Raw genomic sequence first — 17,275 nt, forward strand, 5'->3', positions numbered from 1 at the left:
ATATATCCAAGTGTAACTATTCTTCATCCAAGCTAGAAACGTCACTCGTGATGATTTGTTATATTTTTCAATTAGCTCCTCCTACTTTATATATTTACCTATTACATTTTTTCCCTACCCTCCTAAGATTTTCTGTACGTTTTGATGTGTCAGAGGCGATTGCCTTACCGAAGGCTAGAGTGCTATATCCATACGTAGTTGTATTTAATCCAAGGTCCTGTCAACTTTCCCGCCGCAAAGGCCTGGCCAAATGAACGAATGAAGTAAGCTTGTCACACTAAATCTACAATTCCTCATTTTTTCCCCTTTTGCCATTAGCCCGCCCTAGATGGCGGCCCGTTTGAGGGACAAACTGTAGTCAAGTTTTCGGGGGAGTGCTATATCCATACGTAGTTGTATTTAATCCAAGATCTAAGGCGCTAGTCGCGCTACTTCCCCAATCCCCATAATGCGAAGCGGTATACAGACCAAAGAGGAGGGAAATTGTATTTCCCTCCTCTTTGTACAGACCTTGCTACTTCCCCGGCAACTCCCGTCCCTATCTCGGCCGGCACGCATACACTCTGTTCCAGCTTTGGTTATCAGCACGCGCAAACCTACGTCTGTATGTATGTAACGTAGGTTTGTGCGTATAGGCCTTTCTATAAATTATTTCGCGGGAGGGTACGAACGCCCTTCATCTCTGCTTTTTCCCCCGGCAACATTTTCTTTTCGCGGGAGGGAAGAATAGCCTTCGTCTCTGCTTTTTCCCCCGGCAACATACGGATTTTATGTAAAGGCCTATTGACAAGAGACGAGGAAAATAAGGATTTTCAGGATTTAAAATATCCGCCAGTTTTTTTTTATCTCAAATGCACGAACCTCTAGGCTTTAGTCTCAAATACGTGTAGTAGGCTGTAGGCAATGGCGGGCGCTTCAAACATTATCAAGCAACGTTGGGCTATTAAAAATTGCTACAATTCAAGAAATAATTGTGACAATTCTTTCTTCAGATTTCCAAAAGATTTAGAAAGGTCATAAATATTTATGTAAAAAATAAGTAAAAATTATGATTTTACTCCTTAGCCTAATATTTTTTACCCACTAATTATTTCATCCTTACCTAATAGAGCTATTTCAGAAGCCTTAGTGTACCCATAGAACCAAAGCGGTACCAAACATGGCCGCCGACTGCCAAAGATAAGCCCGTGACGTTTTATCTAGGCATTGACGTCACAACTGAGATAGCTCTATAGCATGCGTGACGTCACATAAAAGCTTCTGAGATCTAACGATGGGGTATTAGTTTGACTTGGTCTGAAGATGCAGGTGTAGATGTCGAAGAAGTATCGGTTATCTTTTCAAAGAGAGAGGATTATGATTTGTCCATAATAGTGCCTTGGGGATGTACTATCATAAGTTTATAAGATATTCCATAAGTAAATAACTTCGTATACTTCGTAATGCTAGAGACTTACTGAGAGCAGAAGAAGGATGGCACTCTGTATCCTTTTAATACTTTCGTTATGTAACGTCATTCTTCCCAGGCTCACCCTTTTTGGTTGCTTTTCCGCTCATCAAACTTCAGATGGGCATCGCACCGTAAGGTGAAATCTATAATTATTTGGCACAAAATCCCCAGCAATCACCCCCACAAACCTCGTCTTGGGGTGGGACAAAAATCCACAAGCGCGTCTTGCCAAATAGTTAAACGCTAATAGAGTAATAATGAGGGAACTATTTATCGCGTATGTGATTCGGTTTAGTAACCTTGCTCCAAATGTTCCGATGTTAGGAAGAATGACGTTACACTTACCCCGGCCGCTTTGTGGAACACTTCTCTTGAAGAGAAGTATTATATACTTCTGCTGAGAGCTAATTCGAGAACGACGCTAGAATTGACTACACTCGGTTTTGCAGTTCATTTTCCTATTTAGTCTGAATTAAAAGCGCGTCACCAGACGTCGCTTTACGAGAATTTATGACGTTTCACCTACGTCACTTCACGACAAGCTCTCAGTAATCGGTGACAAACTTATGGAACATATCTTATTAACTTATGGTACTATGCACATATTAATGGACACAGAGTGAAAAGGGATAAATTGTGTTAAAGTGATATTTTTCATTCATTGATGATTTTAAAGGGAGAAGAATATGATTTATCTATAACAGTAAAATGCTGTAATACTGTGAAGGTATTAATGGGCAAACAGTGGGCCGGATTAAAGGGGGGGCGCATTGAGTTTAACTATTCCCCCTCAACAACATTTTCTGTTCTTTTTAAGGCTTAAGGGGCTCACATTATCTCGGGCCCCGGGTGCAAAATTGTTCAATCCGGCCCCGAAAATGGAAAATTTCATACTCACTTTAAAATTTCTTACACTTTAAGCCATGAATAATCTAAGAACGCGGGGAAAGAACTCAAATTTGGTCTTTTGCTAAAATCTTTCTCTTTCAAACGCTTTTGGGCATAAGTCTATGTTAAAAATTGTATGAGGTGCGATTAGTATGCAAGGGCATAGTCTTATGTTGTAAACTTGCGTTTTCTGTACGTGTATTAATTGAGAAACACACAAAGCTACGTTACATGGAGGCCAATTTTTGCGCGTGCTGACATCCGAAGCTGGAGCAGAGTATATGTCGAATAAAAAGAATAAGTTGTCATCCGAGATAGGGAGTTTCCTATCCTGTAGCGTGTAAACAAATTTCCTCACGCGCTTCCTTTATCCATGCTAAAACTTTCCGTTCTTCTATAAAGTGTTAAGTGTGTGTGTATGTTACCGATGTTAAAGGTAACGCCTCGAGAATGAATTAATTAATATTATTAATATTATTAATATTATTAATATTATTAATATTATTAATATTATTAATATTATTAATATTTACTTACTTTTGACGTTACAGTGAATCCCTTTTTGGAGCACGAATAATCGCTACATAAGTCTATGCTGTAAACTAAAAATTTCTGTACTTGTATTGAATAATCACGGAACCCGCAAACTCCCTAGACGGCCCTGGATGGTTGGTGTATGGGAATAATGTGGCTAAACACGGTCTTGATCATCTTGTTCCATCTTAATAACGTTAACACTCACTTAGGCTCGCCTACAACCGAGTATTAGCGTGAAACAGTTAATTTCAAGTTATATTTCTTAGCCGCTTACAATTTGTTTATAATATATGTTTTCTGTTTTGTTTTCAGCATCTGGCCACCACATTCAGAAATTGCACGTTTATAAAATACAAAATCATTATTAATCTCTTGAATAAAATCAAATGTATCTGATGTAATATACCCATTTCAAAATAAAATCTGGCATTAATATTTATAAGTCTGTGTTTATTTTTACTTGTAAGCTCACAAATTATGGTTAGTGGCTTTCTCAACATAGAGCGGTGAGTCGAATATGTTGACATGACACACTCTTAATAAAATAAAAAAATATACGACTATATCCAACGAATACAGTATCAAAGTTACAATGAATGATTACACACTTTCAAAAGGATTTTAATTATTAATCCCTTTAATAAAATCGAATGTATCTGATGTAATATACATATTTCTAAATAAAATCTGGCATTAATATTTATAAGTCTGTGGTTATTTTTACTTGTAAGCTTACTAATTATATTTAGTGGCTAAGAATCTACTTGATTCATACCCTCTGAATTAGAGGATGATTAAAATGCTTTCTCAACATAGTAGAGCCGTGAGTCGATTATGTTGACGTGAGACAAGTGACACACTCTTACTAAACAGTCAGAATAACTGACTTAATCCAATGAATATTTTGATTAGAGTATCAAAGTTATAATGAATGATTTTATTCGAAGCGCATTGGACATAGCAGCCACTGAAAACTAATGCTTATAGTATTTACTTTAGCTTGTGCTGGTTACATAAAAGTGTATGTGTGATAGTGAACGGATTAATCAAACCCGGTCACGTGACCTATGACGTCAGATCACGTGACCTATGACGTCAGATCACGTGACCTATGACGTCAAATCACATGAAACCTTTGAAGTCAAATCACGTCACCTATGACGTCAGATCACGTGACCTATGACGTCAATTCACGTGGCCTATGACGTCAAATCACATGAAACCTTTGACGTCAAATCACGTCACCTATGACGTCAGATCACGTGACCTATGACGAGAGATCACGAGACCCATGACGTCAGATCAGGCGGCCTATTACGTCAGATCACGTGGCCTATGACGTCAAATCACGTGACCTATGACGTCAAATCACGTGACCCATGACGTCAGATCACGTGACCTTTGACGTCAGATCACGTGGCCTATGATGTCAAATCACGTGACCCATGACGGCAGATCACGTGACCTATGACGTCAGATCAGGTGGCCTATTACGTCATATCACGTAGCCTATGACGTAAAATCACGTGACCCATGACGTCAGATCACGTGACCTATGACGTCAGATCAGGTGACCTATTACGTCATATCACGTGGCCTATGACGTCAAATCACATGACCTATGACGTCTGATCACGTGGCCTATGACGTCAGATCAAGTGGCCAATTACGTCAGATCACGTGATCCATGACGTCAAATCACGTGACCCATGACGTCAGATCACGTGGCTTATGACGTCACCGAAGTAATTGACGTGTGACGTCACGACAGATGTTAATGGTAATAGGTAATGATTGTCCATTCATTTAGGCCTAGCGTTCATTCATTTAGGCCTAGCGTTCATTCATTTATGCCTAGCGGTGTTCAGCTATTTGGATTTCGCGCCTCGGATATTTCGCACCCGAGTCCGCCCATAGGAGCTATTAGCGCCCCCTGACGTTGGAAATTTACTTAGTTGGAATGGAAGTTACGCGTCAGCCGGTTCATTCTTGCCTGGAAGCGGTCGAGGAAAGTCGCTTGGAAAAACCTTTCTCACTCAGCTGATCATTACGGATCAGCCGGTTCATTCATTGCCTGGAAGCCGGCAGGAAAGTCTCTTGGGAAAACTTTCTCGCAAAGCTGATCGTGATCCCGGCTTTTGAGGTCGATTCTTGATAGATCCGCCATTTCGCTGATCGTTTTTGCCGAGGACGCAAGCTGAATTCGAAGCTCTTCAACATACTTGGCGGCCATTGCTTCGCCTCGTGGTGCTTTAACAGTCCGTAAGCCTAACTTTTCCAATAATCCAAACTCATCTAGCTCCCCTTAAATTATTTATTTTATTTCAAGTTTTTAAATTAATTGGGTAGTGTTAAATGTTAGTGAATTTTATTTATTTATTAAAAATCAAGTAAAATAAATAATATTTTACAACGAGGTGTTGGACAAGAGAGAATCCCTTAATAATTATTTTAGGAGCTATTATTATAATCTATTAAACTGGGTACGTAATTAATTTAGAGATAACGCGACAGATTTACGGAAATCAGGTCCCCCCAAGAGAAAATTTTAAAACACGAGGACCGTAAGCCTAAATTGAGCCGTGTCATATTAAACTAGTTATTTTAGGGATACTGTCTGTAGGAATAGTTTTAAAATAAATGGAAGGTTTTCCTAAAATTAGTTTAGAGGCTATTATTAATTAATTTAGAGCTAAAGCGACAGATTTTCGAAAATCAAGTCCCGCAGAGATAGTTTTAAGACGCGTGGACGTTTGCCCTAAGCCTAAGTTCAGCCTTGTCCAATTTCAACTCAAGTTTTTGTTTATGGGTTCTATTTGTGGGAATAGTTTAAATAAATGGCTGGTTTTTCTAAAATTGGCAAAGAAGAGATTTTAAATTATTATTCTATTAAAAGGGGCAAGCAATTAATTTAGGGGATATTTTAAATTATTTTCATTAAAGCTATAATTTAATTGAAATGGTAGGTTTTCCCAAAATTAGTTTAGGCGATGTGTTAAATTATTAAGGTAATAAAAGGGTACAGTTAGGTTTTTCTATAATTATTTTCTATACAATTTTGGGAAATAATGAGTTAGCCAGATTATTATTTAATAAGGGGTGGCAATCGCGGTAGTCAAGCCTTTCTTTAATTCGGGGTAGTTGGTCTTTCTCTCTAAATTTGGGATCTTGTTTTTTAATTAAGGACACTTTTTTCTTAAATAATTTAAATCTAAAATTATTTCGTTTTGCCCAAAACTAGGCAATAGTTTAAGATGTGTTATTAATGTTTTCATTTATAGATGCGGCTGATATTCTTGGATTTTTCTGTTGCCTGTCCTTCCGAGACGTATCATTCCTGATGACTTCCGCTGTTCTGGACTTTCTATGTATCATTCCTGATGACACGCTTCGTTGGATTCACGTTACATGATGTCTTCTGGACTTGCTATGTATCATTCCTGATGCCATTCTTCGTTGGATTTACGTTACATGATGTCTTCTGGACTTGCTCTTTCTCTCAGCGCTGACTTAAAGATATGGAGGAAATCATCGAAGCTAGAAGAGACCAAATACATCTTTTTTACTTGCAAATTTTTCATGTAACCACTTAACTTAATTTTTTTCGTGGAAATTTTATTTGTAACTACTTATTATTTTTTTTCGCGTTCAAATTTTAAGTTAGAAACCTCTTTAATATTTTTTTTGTTCGAAATTTTTGTAAACACTTTGGTTTTTTTGTTTTTTATTGAATAAATTTTGCCTTAAACCTCGTTCTTTCTTTTCTTGAATTTTTTATATACTAGACTTGGTTTCAATTTTCTAGGGTCTGGACTTAGGGGGATATTTAGGTCCCTTTCTAAGGTTTTTACTTGATAAAAAAGAAAATATTAACATAAAAACAATTTTTTTTTATAAAAAAATTTTTTATGAAAAATTTATTAAAAAATAAAATTTTTATTAAAAAAAAAACAATAAAAAAGCATAAAAAAAGGTCAAAAAAACTACCCTAAGTGTTTTTCGACTATTTTTGTTCCTTCCCCAATATCGAAACTTAAATTTTAAACTTAAGCTACCACCCCCAAAGTAAGCCTTGCGAGCCCAATTTAAATTTAACAAGTCCCTGTTCAACTCGGGAATTATTAAATTTAAACTAAGGCCCGCTGTGGAGCCCCCAAAAACCAGGAAACTTCGTCCGTAGCATGGGATTTCCAATGAAAGTCCACTCGATGATAGAAGTCCTCCACTCGATGATAGAAGTCCTCCACTCGATGATAGATGTCCTCCACTCGATGTTAGATGTCCTCCACTCGATGTTAGATGTCCTCCACTCGATGTTAGATGTCCTCCACTCGATGTTAGTTGTCCTCCACTCGGTGATAGAAGTCGTCCACTCGGTGATAGAAGTCGTCCACTCGATGTTAGATGTCGTCCACTCGATGTTAGATGTCCTCCACTCGAGAGAATGTTCCTGCGCAAGAGAAATTCTTATTATTATTTAGAGAAAATAGCACATGCATAACTTCAAGTTAATTACCTTAATATGAGAATCCACAAGAGTATTCTCGCATGATGTAACGCAAAATGTTCCGGCATAAGACACAAATTCCTATTATTTGACAAATGGCATACGCGTGACGCGTAACATTAAACTAAATACCTTAATAGAAAAATAATACCATAAAACCTAAGACTCGCCTTACACCCGCTTAAAATCGTGATTACTTTTAAAGGACAAAGCGTTTAAGCAACCTTGTACCTTAAACAGAAATCAAAAATTTATTTATATCCTACAAAAGTCCCTCAACGAGTTGCCGAAAGCTTTTTCCTCTAAAAATCTTTATAATTAAAACCATAGACTAGATACCTTAATACCGCAAAGGGAATCTCACCCTTAAAATTCTAATTACGTTCATTATTCTTAAAAGGGAGGGCTAGGACCAGTTTTCACCTATTCCATAATCAAGTAATTTATTTATGTCCTGGCGCAAAAACAAAATCCCTAAAAACAACAGGCAAGCGCTTCCCTTCTAAAAATAAATAGAATAATTAACTAAGTACCCTGATAATTACATAGGGGTAATATATTTATAATAATAAGATTTAATTATTGCTACGCATTAAGTGACTAAAACGCTTCACACGCTGTCTAAATTGTTTTCCTAATGAGATTCCCTTTCTACGGATAAAATCAAAGTGTAGACCCGAATTGTTCATTGACTCGATTCATATTGCATGTCATTTGTCAAATAATAGATATTGATTCTAGAATCCAACATAAATTGCTCCTTTGGAAACGGATGATAGCTAAAATAAAATCAATTCAAACACTGTAATACAGTTTAAAAATTTTATCATCCTAAATGCAGAGTTGCGCTAATTAATTTGCAAATTAACATTCGAATTAATTAATTGAAGATGCTAATTGAATTTAAATTACCTTACTGCTAATTGGGAAGATCCATTTGCTAATTCTAATTTAATTAGTTGCCAGCTAATTAGCGCAGCTCTGCTTAAATGGCACAAGTATTTAGAATAACATTAATTTTACTTTCAAATAAATCATTTAACATAACTAGAAAAATAAATATTACATCGCTATTAATACGGTTAAGGGTCAATCTTGACATAAGTAATCACTTTTGAGTTACTTTTAAACCGCCTAAAAAGATTAAATAGTAATAATAATAAACTCATGGTACAATCAACTAGAAAGTTTAACTAATACGAATCAAGAATTTAATAAGATTAATTTAAAATAAACGTCAATCATGAATACTATGCCATTTACCATAAAAGACTCGAGCTAAAAATCCTTAGGGCCTGCTAAAAATGACCATTTGAAAGATTCCAACCTAATCTAAATCCCCAAACTGAAACTTGTAAATTCTTTCCAAGAAGTCATTTCGATACGGCTGAACAACAAGTAACTACACAAATAGTGCTGTTACTGTGAAAACAGACTGCCCTGACACCCATACTAACACCAATAAATTATTTATAAGCGTCATCAACCCGTGTTAAGCAAGTCCTAAATTGAGCATGGAATTATACTGAGGTTCACGTATTAACGACATTATTGCCAATCTGAAATACAAGCGCCATTTTATTTTACCAAAACAGGGCTGATACTCATTCATACGCTCAATTTTAGTTGAATAGTTGACTAAGTAATTCAGAAATAGTAAGCAAAAAGTGACTAAATAGGGGCAAATTAAGCTCTAAAAAAGGGCCACTTGAAATGAAAGGTTTTCAGAGATGACCGATTTAAAAGATATTTTAAAGGTCGGTGTCGTAATTAAGCCCAATCTATGGCCTCAGATATTTCACGTAGTCAAAGGAAAGGTCACCTCATAAAAGGTCTTGGGCGAAATTCAATAAAAACCATTTTGGAGCACAGCTCAGAATGCAAAGTAATTGATGTCGTTTTAAATCAAAAACAAAACATTCATTTGAATTGGATTGATTTTAAATAATAAGTGAGACATTTGCTGAGCTAGCTCCACGATTTTGAGGTTTGATCAACTGTGATCTCGCTATTTTTGCGTTTAAAAAGTCATAAGACAAATTACGTAATAGTAACTAATTTTTGGAAAGTGACTTTTGGTAACCGAATTTGAAAAAAAAAGTGACTTAGTATCAGCCCTGCAATAATACTTAGACTATTCTCCCTTACTAGGAGGCTAATAAAAATCATCCGCGGGTTTTCAACTTCTAAAAGTATCACAATATCACCGTTAACTCTACTAACTGCGACTAAAAACCATCCATGGACCCCCAAATGCTATCATCCATTTATTTATTAGCTAATATTAGACCCCCAAACGCTATCATCCATTCATTTATTAGCTAATATTAATAGAGGAAAAGTCTAACAAACTTGCTAAATAATAGCCAAGTTTTACGTTCAAAACACCGCAACATCCAATTCTGCATGGATAACTTCACGTTCACACCCCAAAGGCTGTAATTTGTACGGCTCGACTAATAAACTCGTATACTCTTGACGTTGACAAAATTTGTAGTTTGAAAGTTAGTACTTACTTTAATTACATTAAGAGTCTTACTTCCACATAAGCCTTGGCCTTCGTCGCAGGCCGGCGCAGGCGCTAAGCCTAACCTCGTGGACGCAAATTACGAACTGGGAGTTTACCATGATTTTCGCAGATTTTCAATACCTAATTTACATTGAAATTAATGAACATACCTTTTTACTTGAAATACGATTAAAAATTATAATAAAAACGTTAATAAATTACCAAATCCGGGGTATTTTAGCCAGAGAATCCTGAAGTCCTTGACCTTCCTAACCGTCCTTCAGGCTTCAGCAGCAGACGAATCATATTCAGACGACATGAAATAGCCGACTCGAACACGCGGTCAACGAAGTGGATCGAGTATGCTATGACCGTCTTCATTTGGGCATGCAGCACTGTGCCACTATAGAGCAATATTATATAAGGAGTAAATATATTTAAGGCAATTTAATTAAACTTCTGTTTTACTCCATTAAAACTACTCCACGGAAATATTACTTGCCACCATGGAGCAGTGGTAAAGGAGACAGAGATACTATGGATAAAGAATGCGCGTGAGGAAATTTGTTTTCACTCTATAGAGAGTAATTTCGGTTGAGAGGGGGAGTGAACTGTGTATCCCCTACGTTAGGGGCAACTTTGTAGTTTGTACTAGAGAATTCTATTTCCGGGCCGGAAGGGAAAGGGAGGGGGATATCACTAAGGTAAGACATAGCCCACTTGATCACGCTGGCTGCACGCGCTATAGAAGCCCGCTCAATCGACCCTAAAAATGAGAATAACATAGGTTCGGTCTAAAATTCAAACCCGTCTGGTTTTAACATGGGCCTCTATGGGAGGGGACCAGTTTTTTCAACGTTTTTGACAATATTAGTGCATGTACTGGTTCAAATTTCTTGAATTTTTAATGAGACGTGTATTGAAAGGTTTGATATTATCCTGTAAAATTTCAAGTCTTCAGCTATAATAGTTTTTTTTATAAAAAATAAAAATCATCACATAGTAGAGAAATAAATCCTTCAATTTCTCTACTATGTGATGATTTTTATTTTTTATAAAAAAAACTATTATAGCTGAAGACTTGAAATTTTACAGGATAATATCAAACCTTTCAATACACGTCTCATTAAAAATTCAAGAGATTTGAACCAGTAGATGCACTAATATTGTCAAAAACGTTGAAAAAACTGGTCCCCTCCCATAGAGGCCCATGTTAAAACCAGACGGGTTTGAATTTTAGACCGAACCTATGTGACGCGCCGTATTCGCGAGTTAACATGTAAAAAAAATCGTTTGGACGGGCTTCTAGAGCGCGTGCAGCCAGCGTGCGTGATCAAGTGGGCTATGGGTAAGAGATAGAGGGTTATGACGTTGCCGTATATGGGAAAGAAATTACTCTATAGAGAGCTTAAAGTTGGAGGAGCTGAGTCTCATGACATAATTTACGCTGCCATGAATTAATTGGAATTAATTTGCTCTAGAATATGGTCTTAATTAGTGTAATTTATAATGCTATGGTGTAGTATAAATACGAGAATTACTACATAAAATATAGAAGCGACACGGGGAATGTTTATGGAGCATCACCATTTCATATTAGCTTAGAGTATAGTGTTCTAATGTCTATGAGTATACGTCCCTTTGTTGACGTCACCATGTCATATGAGATTAGATTATACATCCCTTAAATGACGTCACCATGGCATATGAGATTAGAGTATACGTCCGTTTATTAACATATACTCAAAAAAACTCGCGGATATTTTAAATCCAGAAAATCCTTATTCTCTTCGTCTTTTGTGACTTGTCAGCACGCACAAGCCTTCGTTGGGAAGAATGACGTTACATAACTAAAGTATTAAAAGGATACAGAGTGTCATCCTTCTTCCATTATCCCCTTCTGCTCTCAGTAAGTCTCTAGCATTACGAAGTATACAAAGTTACTTACTTATGGAATATCTTATAAACTTATGACAGTACATCCACAATAGAGCTATCTCAGTTGTGACATAAGTGCCTAGGTAAAACGTCACGGACTTAGGTTTGGCAGTTGGCCGCCATGTTTGGTACCGCTTTGGTTATTGCTCATACCTAGGCACTTACGTCACAACTGAGATAGCTCTATTGGGGATGTACTATCATAAGTTTATAAGATATTCCATACGTAAGTAACTTCGCTTAGCTTAGCTTCGCTTAGATTCGCTTAGATTCGCTTCGCTTAGATTCGCTTAGCTTAGCTTCGCTTAGATTCGCTTCGCTTAGCTTAGATTCGCTTAGATTCGCTTAGCTTAGATTCGCTTAGCTTCGCTTAGCTTAGCTTCGCTTAGATTCGCTTAGATTCGCTTCGCTTAGATTCGCTTAGCTTAGCTTCGCTTAGATTCGCTTCGCTTAGCTTAGCTTCGCTTAGCTTAGCTTCGCTTAGCTTAGCTTCGCTTAGCTTAGATTCGCTTAGCTTCGCTTAGCTTAGCTTCGCTTAGATTCGCTTAGCTTAGCTTAGATTCGCTTAGATTCGCTTAGCTTAGATTCGCTTAGCTTCGCTTAGCTTAGCTTCGCTTAGATTCGCTTCGCTTAGCTTAGATTCGCTTAGATTCGCTTAGCTTCGCTTAGCTTAGATTCGCTTAGCTTCGCTTAGCATGATTTTAACTATTCTTAGAATACAGCTGAGCATACAGGTAAAATATTTCTCCAGAAGTATATATATCGCCCCTCTTAGGGTTTGGCTTTATAAAGAGCTTTTCCAGGGAAATAGACGATTTTATCTATACTTCGAGTACAAGTAAACTATTTCTTCAGAAGTATATAAATTAGGGATGAACCGGTACCGATACCATATCGGTATCGGCACCGATACTCGGGGTTTTCCGATAGTATCGGATCGGTTGGTTCGATACCGATACATAACCGATACTCGTTTAAAATGCGCGTTATATGGCGCTACATGACATTTTTAGGTCTTTTAGTAACGTAATGATGGTGATAATATCTCATTTCTATGAATTTCAATCGTGACGAGTTCTCATTTATATAAAAAGTACCTGAATTCAGTTTATCTAACAACTAATAAGCGAAAATCTTTCTTAGTACGCGCCTACAACTCTAGGGATGAACCGATACCATATCGGTATCGGTTGAAGTATCGGGTTTTGGATCATAGTGAGTAAATATCGGTATCCATCGGTATCGGTTCATGTTTGTACCGGTATCGATCGGTATCGGGTTAAGCCTGGTATCGGCCATCTCTAATATAAATTTTATAAAGTAAATTATTCTAAAGTGAAGTAAAGATTCGTTGGAATTTCTTTGGAGTTCCAACAAAGCTAAGCGAAGCTAAGCTAAGCGAATCTAAGCGAAGCTAAGCGAAGCTAAGCGAATCTAAGCGAATCTAAGCGAATCTAAGCTAAGCGAATCGAAGCGAATCTAAGCGAAGCTAAGCTAAGGGAAGCGAATCTAAGCTAAGCGAAGCGAATCTAAGCTAAGCGAATCTAAGCTAAGCGAAGCTAAGCGAATCTAAGCTAAGCGAATCTAAGCTAAGCGAAGCTAAGCGAATCTAAGCTAAGCGAATCTAAGCTAAGCGAATCTAAGCTAAGCGAATCTAAGCGAAGCTAAGCTAAGCGAATCTAAGCTAAGCAAAGCTAAGCGAAGCGAAGCTAAGCGAATCTAAGCGAAGCTAAGCTAAGCGAAGCTAAGCTAAGCGAATCTAAGCGAAGCTAAGCTAAGCGAATCTAAGCGAATCTAAGCTAAGCGAATCGAAGCGAATCTAAGCTAAGCGAATCTAAGCGAAGCTAAGCTAAGGGAAGCGAATCTAAGCTAAGCGAAGCGAATCTAAGCTAAGCGAAGCTAAGCTAAGCGAAGCAAAGCGAATCTAAGCGAATCTAAGCTAAGCGAATCTAAGCTTAGCTTCGCTTAGATTCGCTTAGCTTAGATTCGCTTAGCTTTGCTTCGCTTAGCTTAGCTTCGCTTAGATTCGCTTAGCTTAGATTCGCTTAGATTCGCTTAGCTTAGCTTCGCTTAGATTCGCTTCGCTTAGCTTAGATTCGCTTCGCTTAGCTTAGCTTCGCTTAGATTCGCTTTGCTTCGCTTAGCTTAGATTCGCTTAGCTTCGCTTAGATTCGCTTAGCTTAGATTCGGTTAGCTTCGCTTAGATTCGCTTAGCTTCGCTTAGCTTAGCTTCGCTTAGATTCGCTTAGCTTAGCTTCGCTTAGATTCGCTTCGCTTAGCTTAGCTTCGCTTAGATTCGCTTCGATTCGCTTAGCTTAGATTCGCTTAGCTTCGCTTCGCTTAGCTTAGCTTCGCTTAGCTTCGATTCGCTTAGCTTCGCTTCGCTTAGATTCGCTTCGCTTAGCTTAGCTTCGCTTAGATTCGCTTCGATTCGCTTAGCTTAGATTCGCTTAGCTTCGCTTAGCTTAGCTTCGCTTAGCTTAGATTCGCTTAGCTTCGCTTCGCTTAGCTTAGCTTCGCTTAGATTCGCTTAGCTTCGCTTCGCTTAGCTTAGCTTCGCTTAGATTCGCTTAGCTTAGATTCGCTTAGATTCGCTTAGCTTAGCTTCGCTTAGATTCGCTTAGCTTTGCTTAGATTCGCTTAGCTTCGCTTAGCTTAGATTCGCTTAGCTTCGCTTAGCATGATTTTAACTATTCTTAGAATACAGCTGAGCATACAGGTAAAATATTTCTCCAGAAGTATATAAATCGCCCCTCTTAGGGTTTGGCTTTATAAAGAGCTTTTCCAGGGAAATAGACGATTTTATCTATACTTCGAGTACAAGTAAACTATTTCTTCAGAAGTATATAAATTAGGGATGAACCGGTACCGATACCATATCGGTATCGGCACCGATACTCGGGGTTTTCCGATAGTATCGGATCGGTTGGTTCGATACCGATACATAACCGATACTCGTTTAAAATGCGCGTTATATGGCGCTACATGACATTTTTAGGTCTTTTAGTAACGTAATGATGGTGATAATATCTCATTTCTATGAATTTCAATCGTGACGAGTTCTCATTTATATAAAAAGTACCTGAATTCAGTTTATCTAACAACTAATAAGCGAAAATCTTTCTTAGTACGCGCCTACAACTCTAGGGATGAACCGATACCATATCGGTATCGGTTGAAGTATCGGGTTTTGGATCATAGTGAGTAAATATCGGTATCCATCGGTATCGGTTCATGTTTGTACCGGTATCGATCGGTATCGGGTTAAGCCTGGTATCGGCCATCTCTAATATAAATTTTATAAAGTAAATTATTCTAAAGTGAAGTAAAGATTCGTTGGAATTTCTTTGGAGTTCCAACAAAGCTAAGCTAAGCGAATCGAAGCGAATCTAAGCTAAGCGCAGCTAAGCTAAGCGAAGCTAAGTGAAGCTAAGCGAAGCGAAGTAAGCGAATCTAAGCTAAGCGAAGCTAAGTGAAGCTAAGCGAAGCGAAGCTAAGCGAATCTAAGCGAAGCTAAGCTAAACGAATCTAAGCGAATCTAAGCTAAGCGAAGCGAATCTAAGCGAAGCTAAGCGAAGCTAAGCGAAGCTAAGCGAATCTAAGCGAATCTAAGCTAAGCGAAGCGAATCTAAGCGAAGCTAAGCAAAGCGAATCTAAGCTAAGCGAAGCGAAGCTAAGCGAATCTAAGCGAAGCTAAGCTAAGCGAAGCTAATCGAATCTAAGCAAAGCTAAGCGAATCTAAGCGAAGCTAAGCTAAGCGAATCTAAGCGAAGCTAAGCGAATCTAAGCTAAGCGAAGCTAAGCTAAGCGAAGCGAAGCTAAGCGAAGCTAAGCTAAGCGAAACGAAGCTAAGCGAATCTAAGCTAAGCGAATCGAAGCGAATCTAAGCGAAGCTAAGTGAAGCTAAGCGAAGCGAAGCTAAGCGAATCTAAGCGAAGCTAAGCTAAGCGAATCTAAGCGAAGCTAAGCGAATCTAAGCTAAGCGAAGCGAATCTAAGCGAAGCTAAGCAAAGCGAATCTAAGCGAATCTAAGCGAAGCTAATCGAATCTAAGCAAAGCTAAGCGAATCTAAGCGAAGCTAAGCTAAGCGAATCTAAGCGAATCTAAGCTAAGCGAATCTAAGCGAAGCTAAGCTAAGCGAAGCGAAGCTAAGCGAATCTAAGCGAAGCTAAGCTAAGCGAAGCGAAGCTAAGCGAATCTAAGCTAAGCGAAGCTAAGCTAAGCGAAGCTAAGCGAATCTAAGCTAAGCGAATCGAAGCGAATCTAAGCGAAGCTAAGCTAAGCGAAGCGAATCTAAGCGAAGCGAAGCTAAGCGAATCGAAGCTAAGCGAAGCTAAGCTAAGCGAAGCGAATCTAAGCGAAGCGAAGCTAAGCGAATCGAAGCTAAGCGAAGCTAAGCTAAGCTAAGCGAAGCGAAGCTAAGCGAATCTAAGCTAAGCGAATCGAAGCGAATCTAAGCGAAGCTAAGCTAAGCGAAGCGAATCTAAGCGAAGCTAAGCTAAGCGAATCTAAGCGAAGCTAAGCTAAGCGAAGCTAAGCGAATCTAAGCGAAGCTAACCGAATCTAAGCTAAGCGAATCTAAGCGAAGCTAAGCGAATCTAAGCTAAGCGAAGCAAAGCGAATCTAAGCGAAGCTAAGCTAAGCGAAGCGAATCTAAGCTAAGCGAAGCGAATCTAAGCGAAGCTAAGCTAAGCGAATCTAAGCGAAGCTAAGCTAAGCGAATCTAAGCGAATCTAAGCTAAGCGAAGCGAATCTAAGCGAAGCTAAGCTAAGCGAAGCTAAGCGAATCTAAGCTAAGCGAATCTAAGCGAATCTAAGCTAAGCTAAGCGAATCTAAGCGAAGCTAAGCTAAGCGAAGCTAAGCTAAGCGAAGCTAAGCGAATCTAAGCTAAGCGAAGCTAAGCTAAGCGAAGCTAAGCTAAGCGAAGCTAAGCTAAGCGAAGCGAATCTAAGCGAAGCTAAGCTAAGCGAATCTAAGCGAAGCGAATCTAAGCGAATCTAAGCGAAGCTAAGCTAAGCGAAGCTAAGCGAATCTAAGCTAAGCGAATCTAAGCGAATCTAAGCTAAGCGAAGCGAATCTAAGCGAAGCTAAGCTAAGCGAATCTAAGCGAAGCGAATCTAAGCGAATCTAAGCGAAGCTAAGCTAAGCGAAGTTACTTACGTATGGAATATCTTATAAACTTATGATAGTACATCCCCAATAGAGCTATCTCAGTTGTGACGTAAGTGCCTAGGTATGAGCAATAACCAAAGCGGTACCAAACATGGCGGCCAACTGCCAAACCTAAGTCCGTGACGTTTTACCTAGGCACTTATGTCACAACTGAGATAGCTCTATTGTGGATGTACTGTCATAAGTTTATAAGATATTCCATAAGTAAGTAACTTTGTATACTTCGTAATGCTAGAGACTTACTGAGAGCAGAAGGGGATAATGGAAGAAGGA

General features: G+C 38.4%; 1 protein-coding gene and 2 long non-coding RNA genes across 5 annotated transcripts; 2 read left to right on the forward strand and 1 right to left on the reverse strand.

Annotated features, from left to right (window-relative positions):
• The first annotated feature begins 150 nt into the window (after positions 1 to 150).
• On the forward strand, positions 151 to 3,317 carry LOC149651596 (uncharacterized). Its single transcript, XR_016371280.1, has 3 exons — positions 151 to 263; positions 2,890 to 3,116; positions 3,188 to 3,317. It is a non-coding gene; the product is annotated as an uncharacterized LOC149651596 (long non-coding RNA).
• A 1,526-nt stretch (positions 3,318 to 4,843) lies between these two features.
• Positions 4,844 to 6,630, forward strand: LOC149651597 (uncharacterized). Its single transcript, XR_016371281.1, has 2 exons — positions 4,844 to 5,137; positions 6,157 to 6,630. It is a non-coding gene; the product is annotated as an uncharacterized LOC149651597 (long non-coding RNA).
• LOC149651598 (uncharacterized) lies at positions 5,227 to 10,764 on the reverse strand. 3 transcript variants are annotated; one of them, XM_089848578.1, is made up of 4 exons: positions 10,114 to 10,764; positions 9,922 to 10,032; positions 7,392 to 8,161; positions 5,227 to 7,325 (listed from the first exon to the last, which is right to left on the reverse strand). In XM_089848578.1, exons 3-4 carry the CDS (start codon positions 7,448 to 7,450, stop codon positions 6,815 to 6,817), a joined length of 570 nt encoding a protein of 189 aa, XP_089704704.1. In that variant the 5' UTR covers positions 7,451 to 8,161; positions 9,922 to 10,032; positions 10,114 to 10,764; the 3' UTR covers positions 5,227 to 6,814. The 3 variants fall into 2 exon arrangements, with proteins under 3 accessions (XP_089704704.1, XP_089704705.1, XP_089704703.1); XM_089848577.1 differs by having other exon boundaries at positions 9,899 to 10,032.
• Positions 10,765 to 17,275: the final 6,511 nt, after the last annotated feature.

This window comes from Phalangium opilio, unplaced genomic scaffold (genome assembly GCF_054372755.1).
Source record: "Phalangium opilio isolate 3A_F unplaced genomic scaffold, DU_Popi_V2 ptg000082l_1, whole genome shotgun sequence".
NCBI classification, from domain to species: domain Eukaryota; kingdom Metazoa; phylum Arthropoda; class Arachnida; order Opiliones; family Phalangiidae; genus Phalangium; species Phalangium opilio.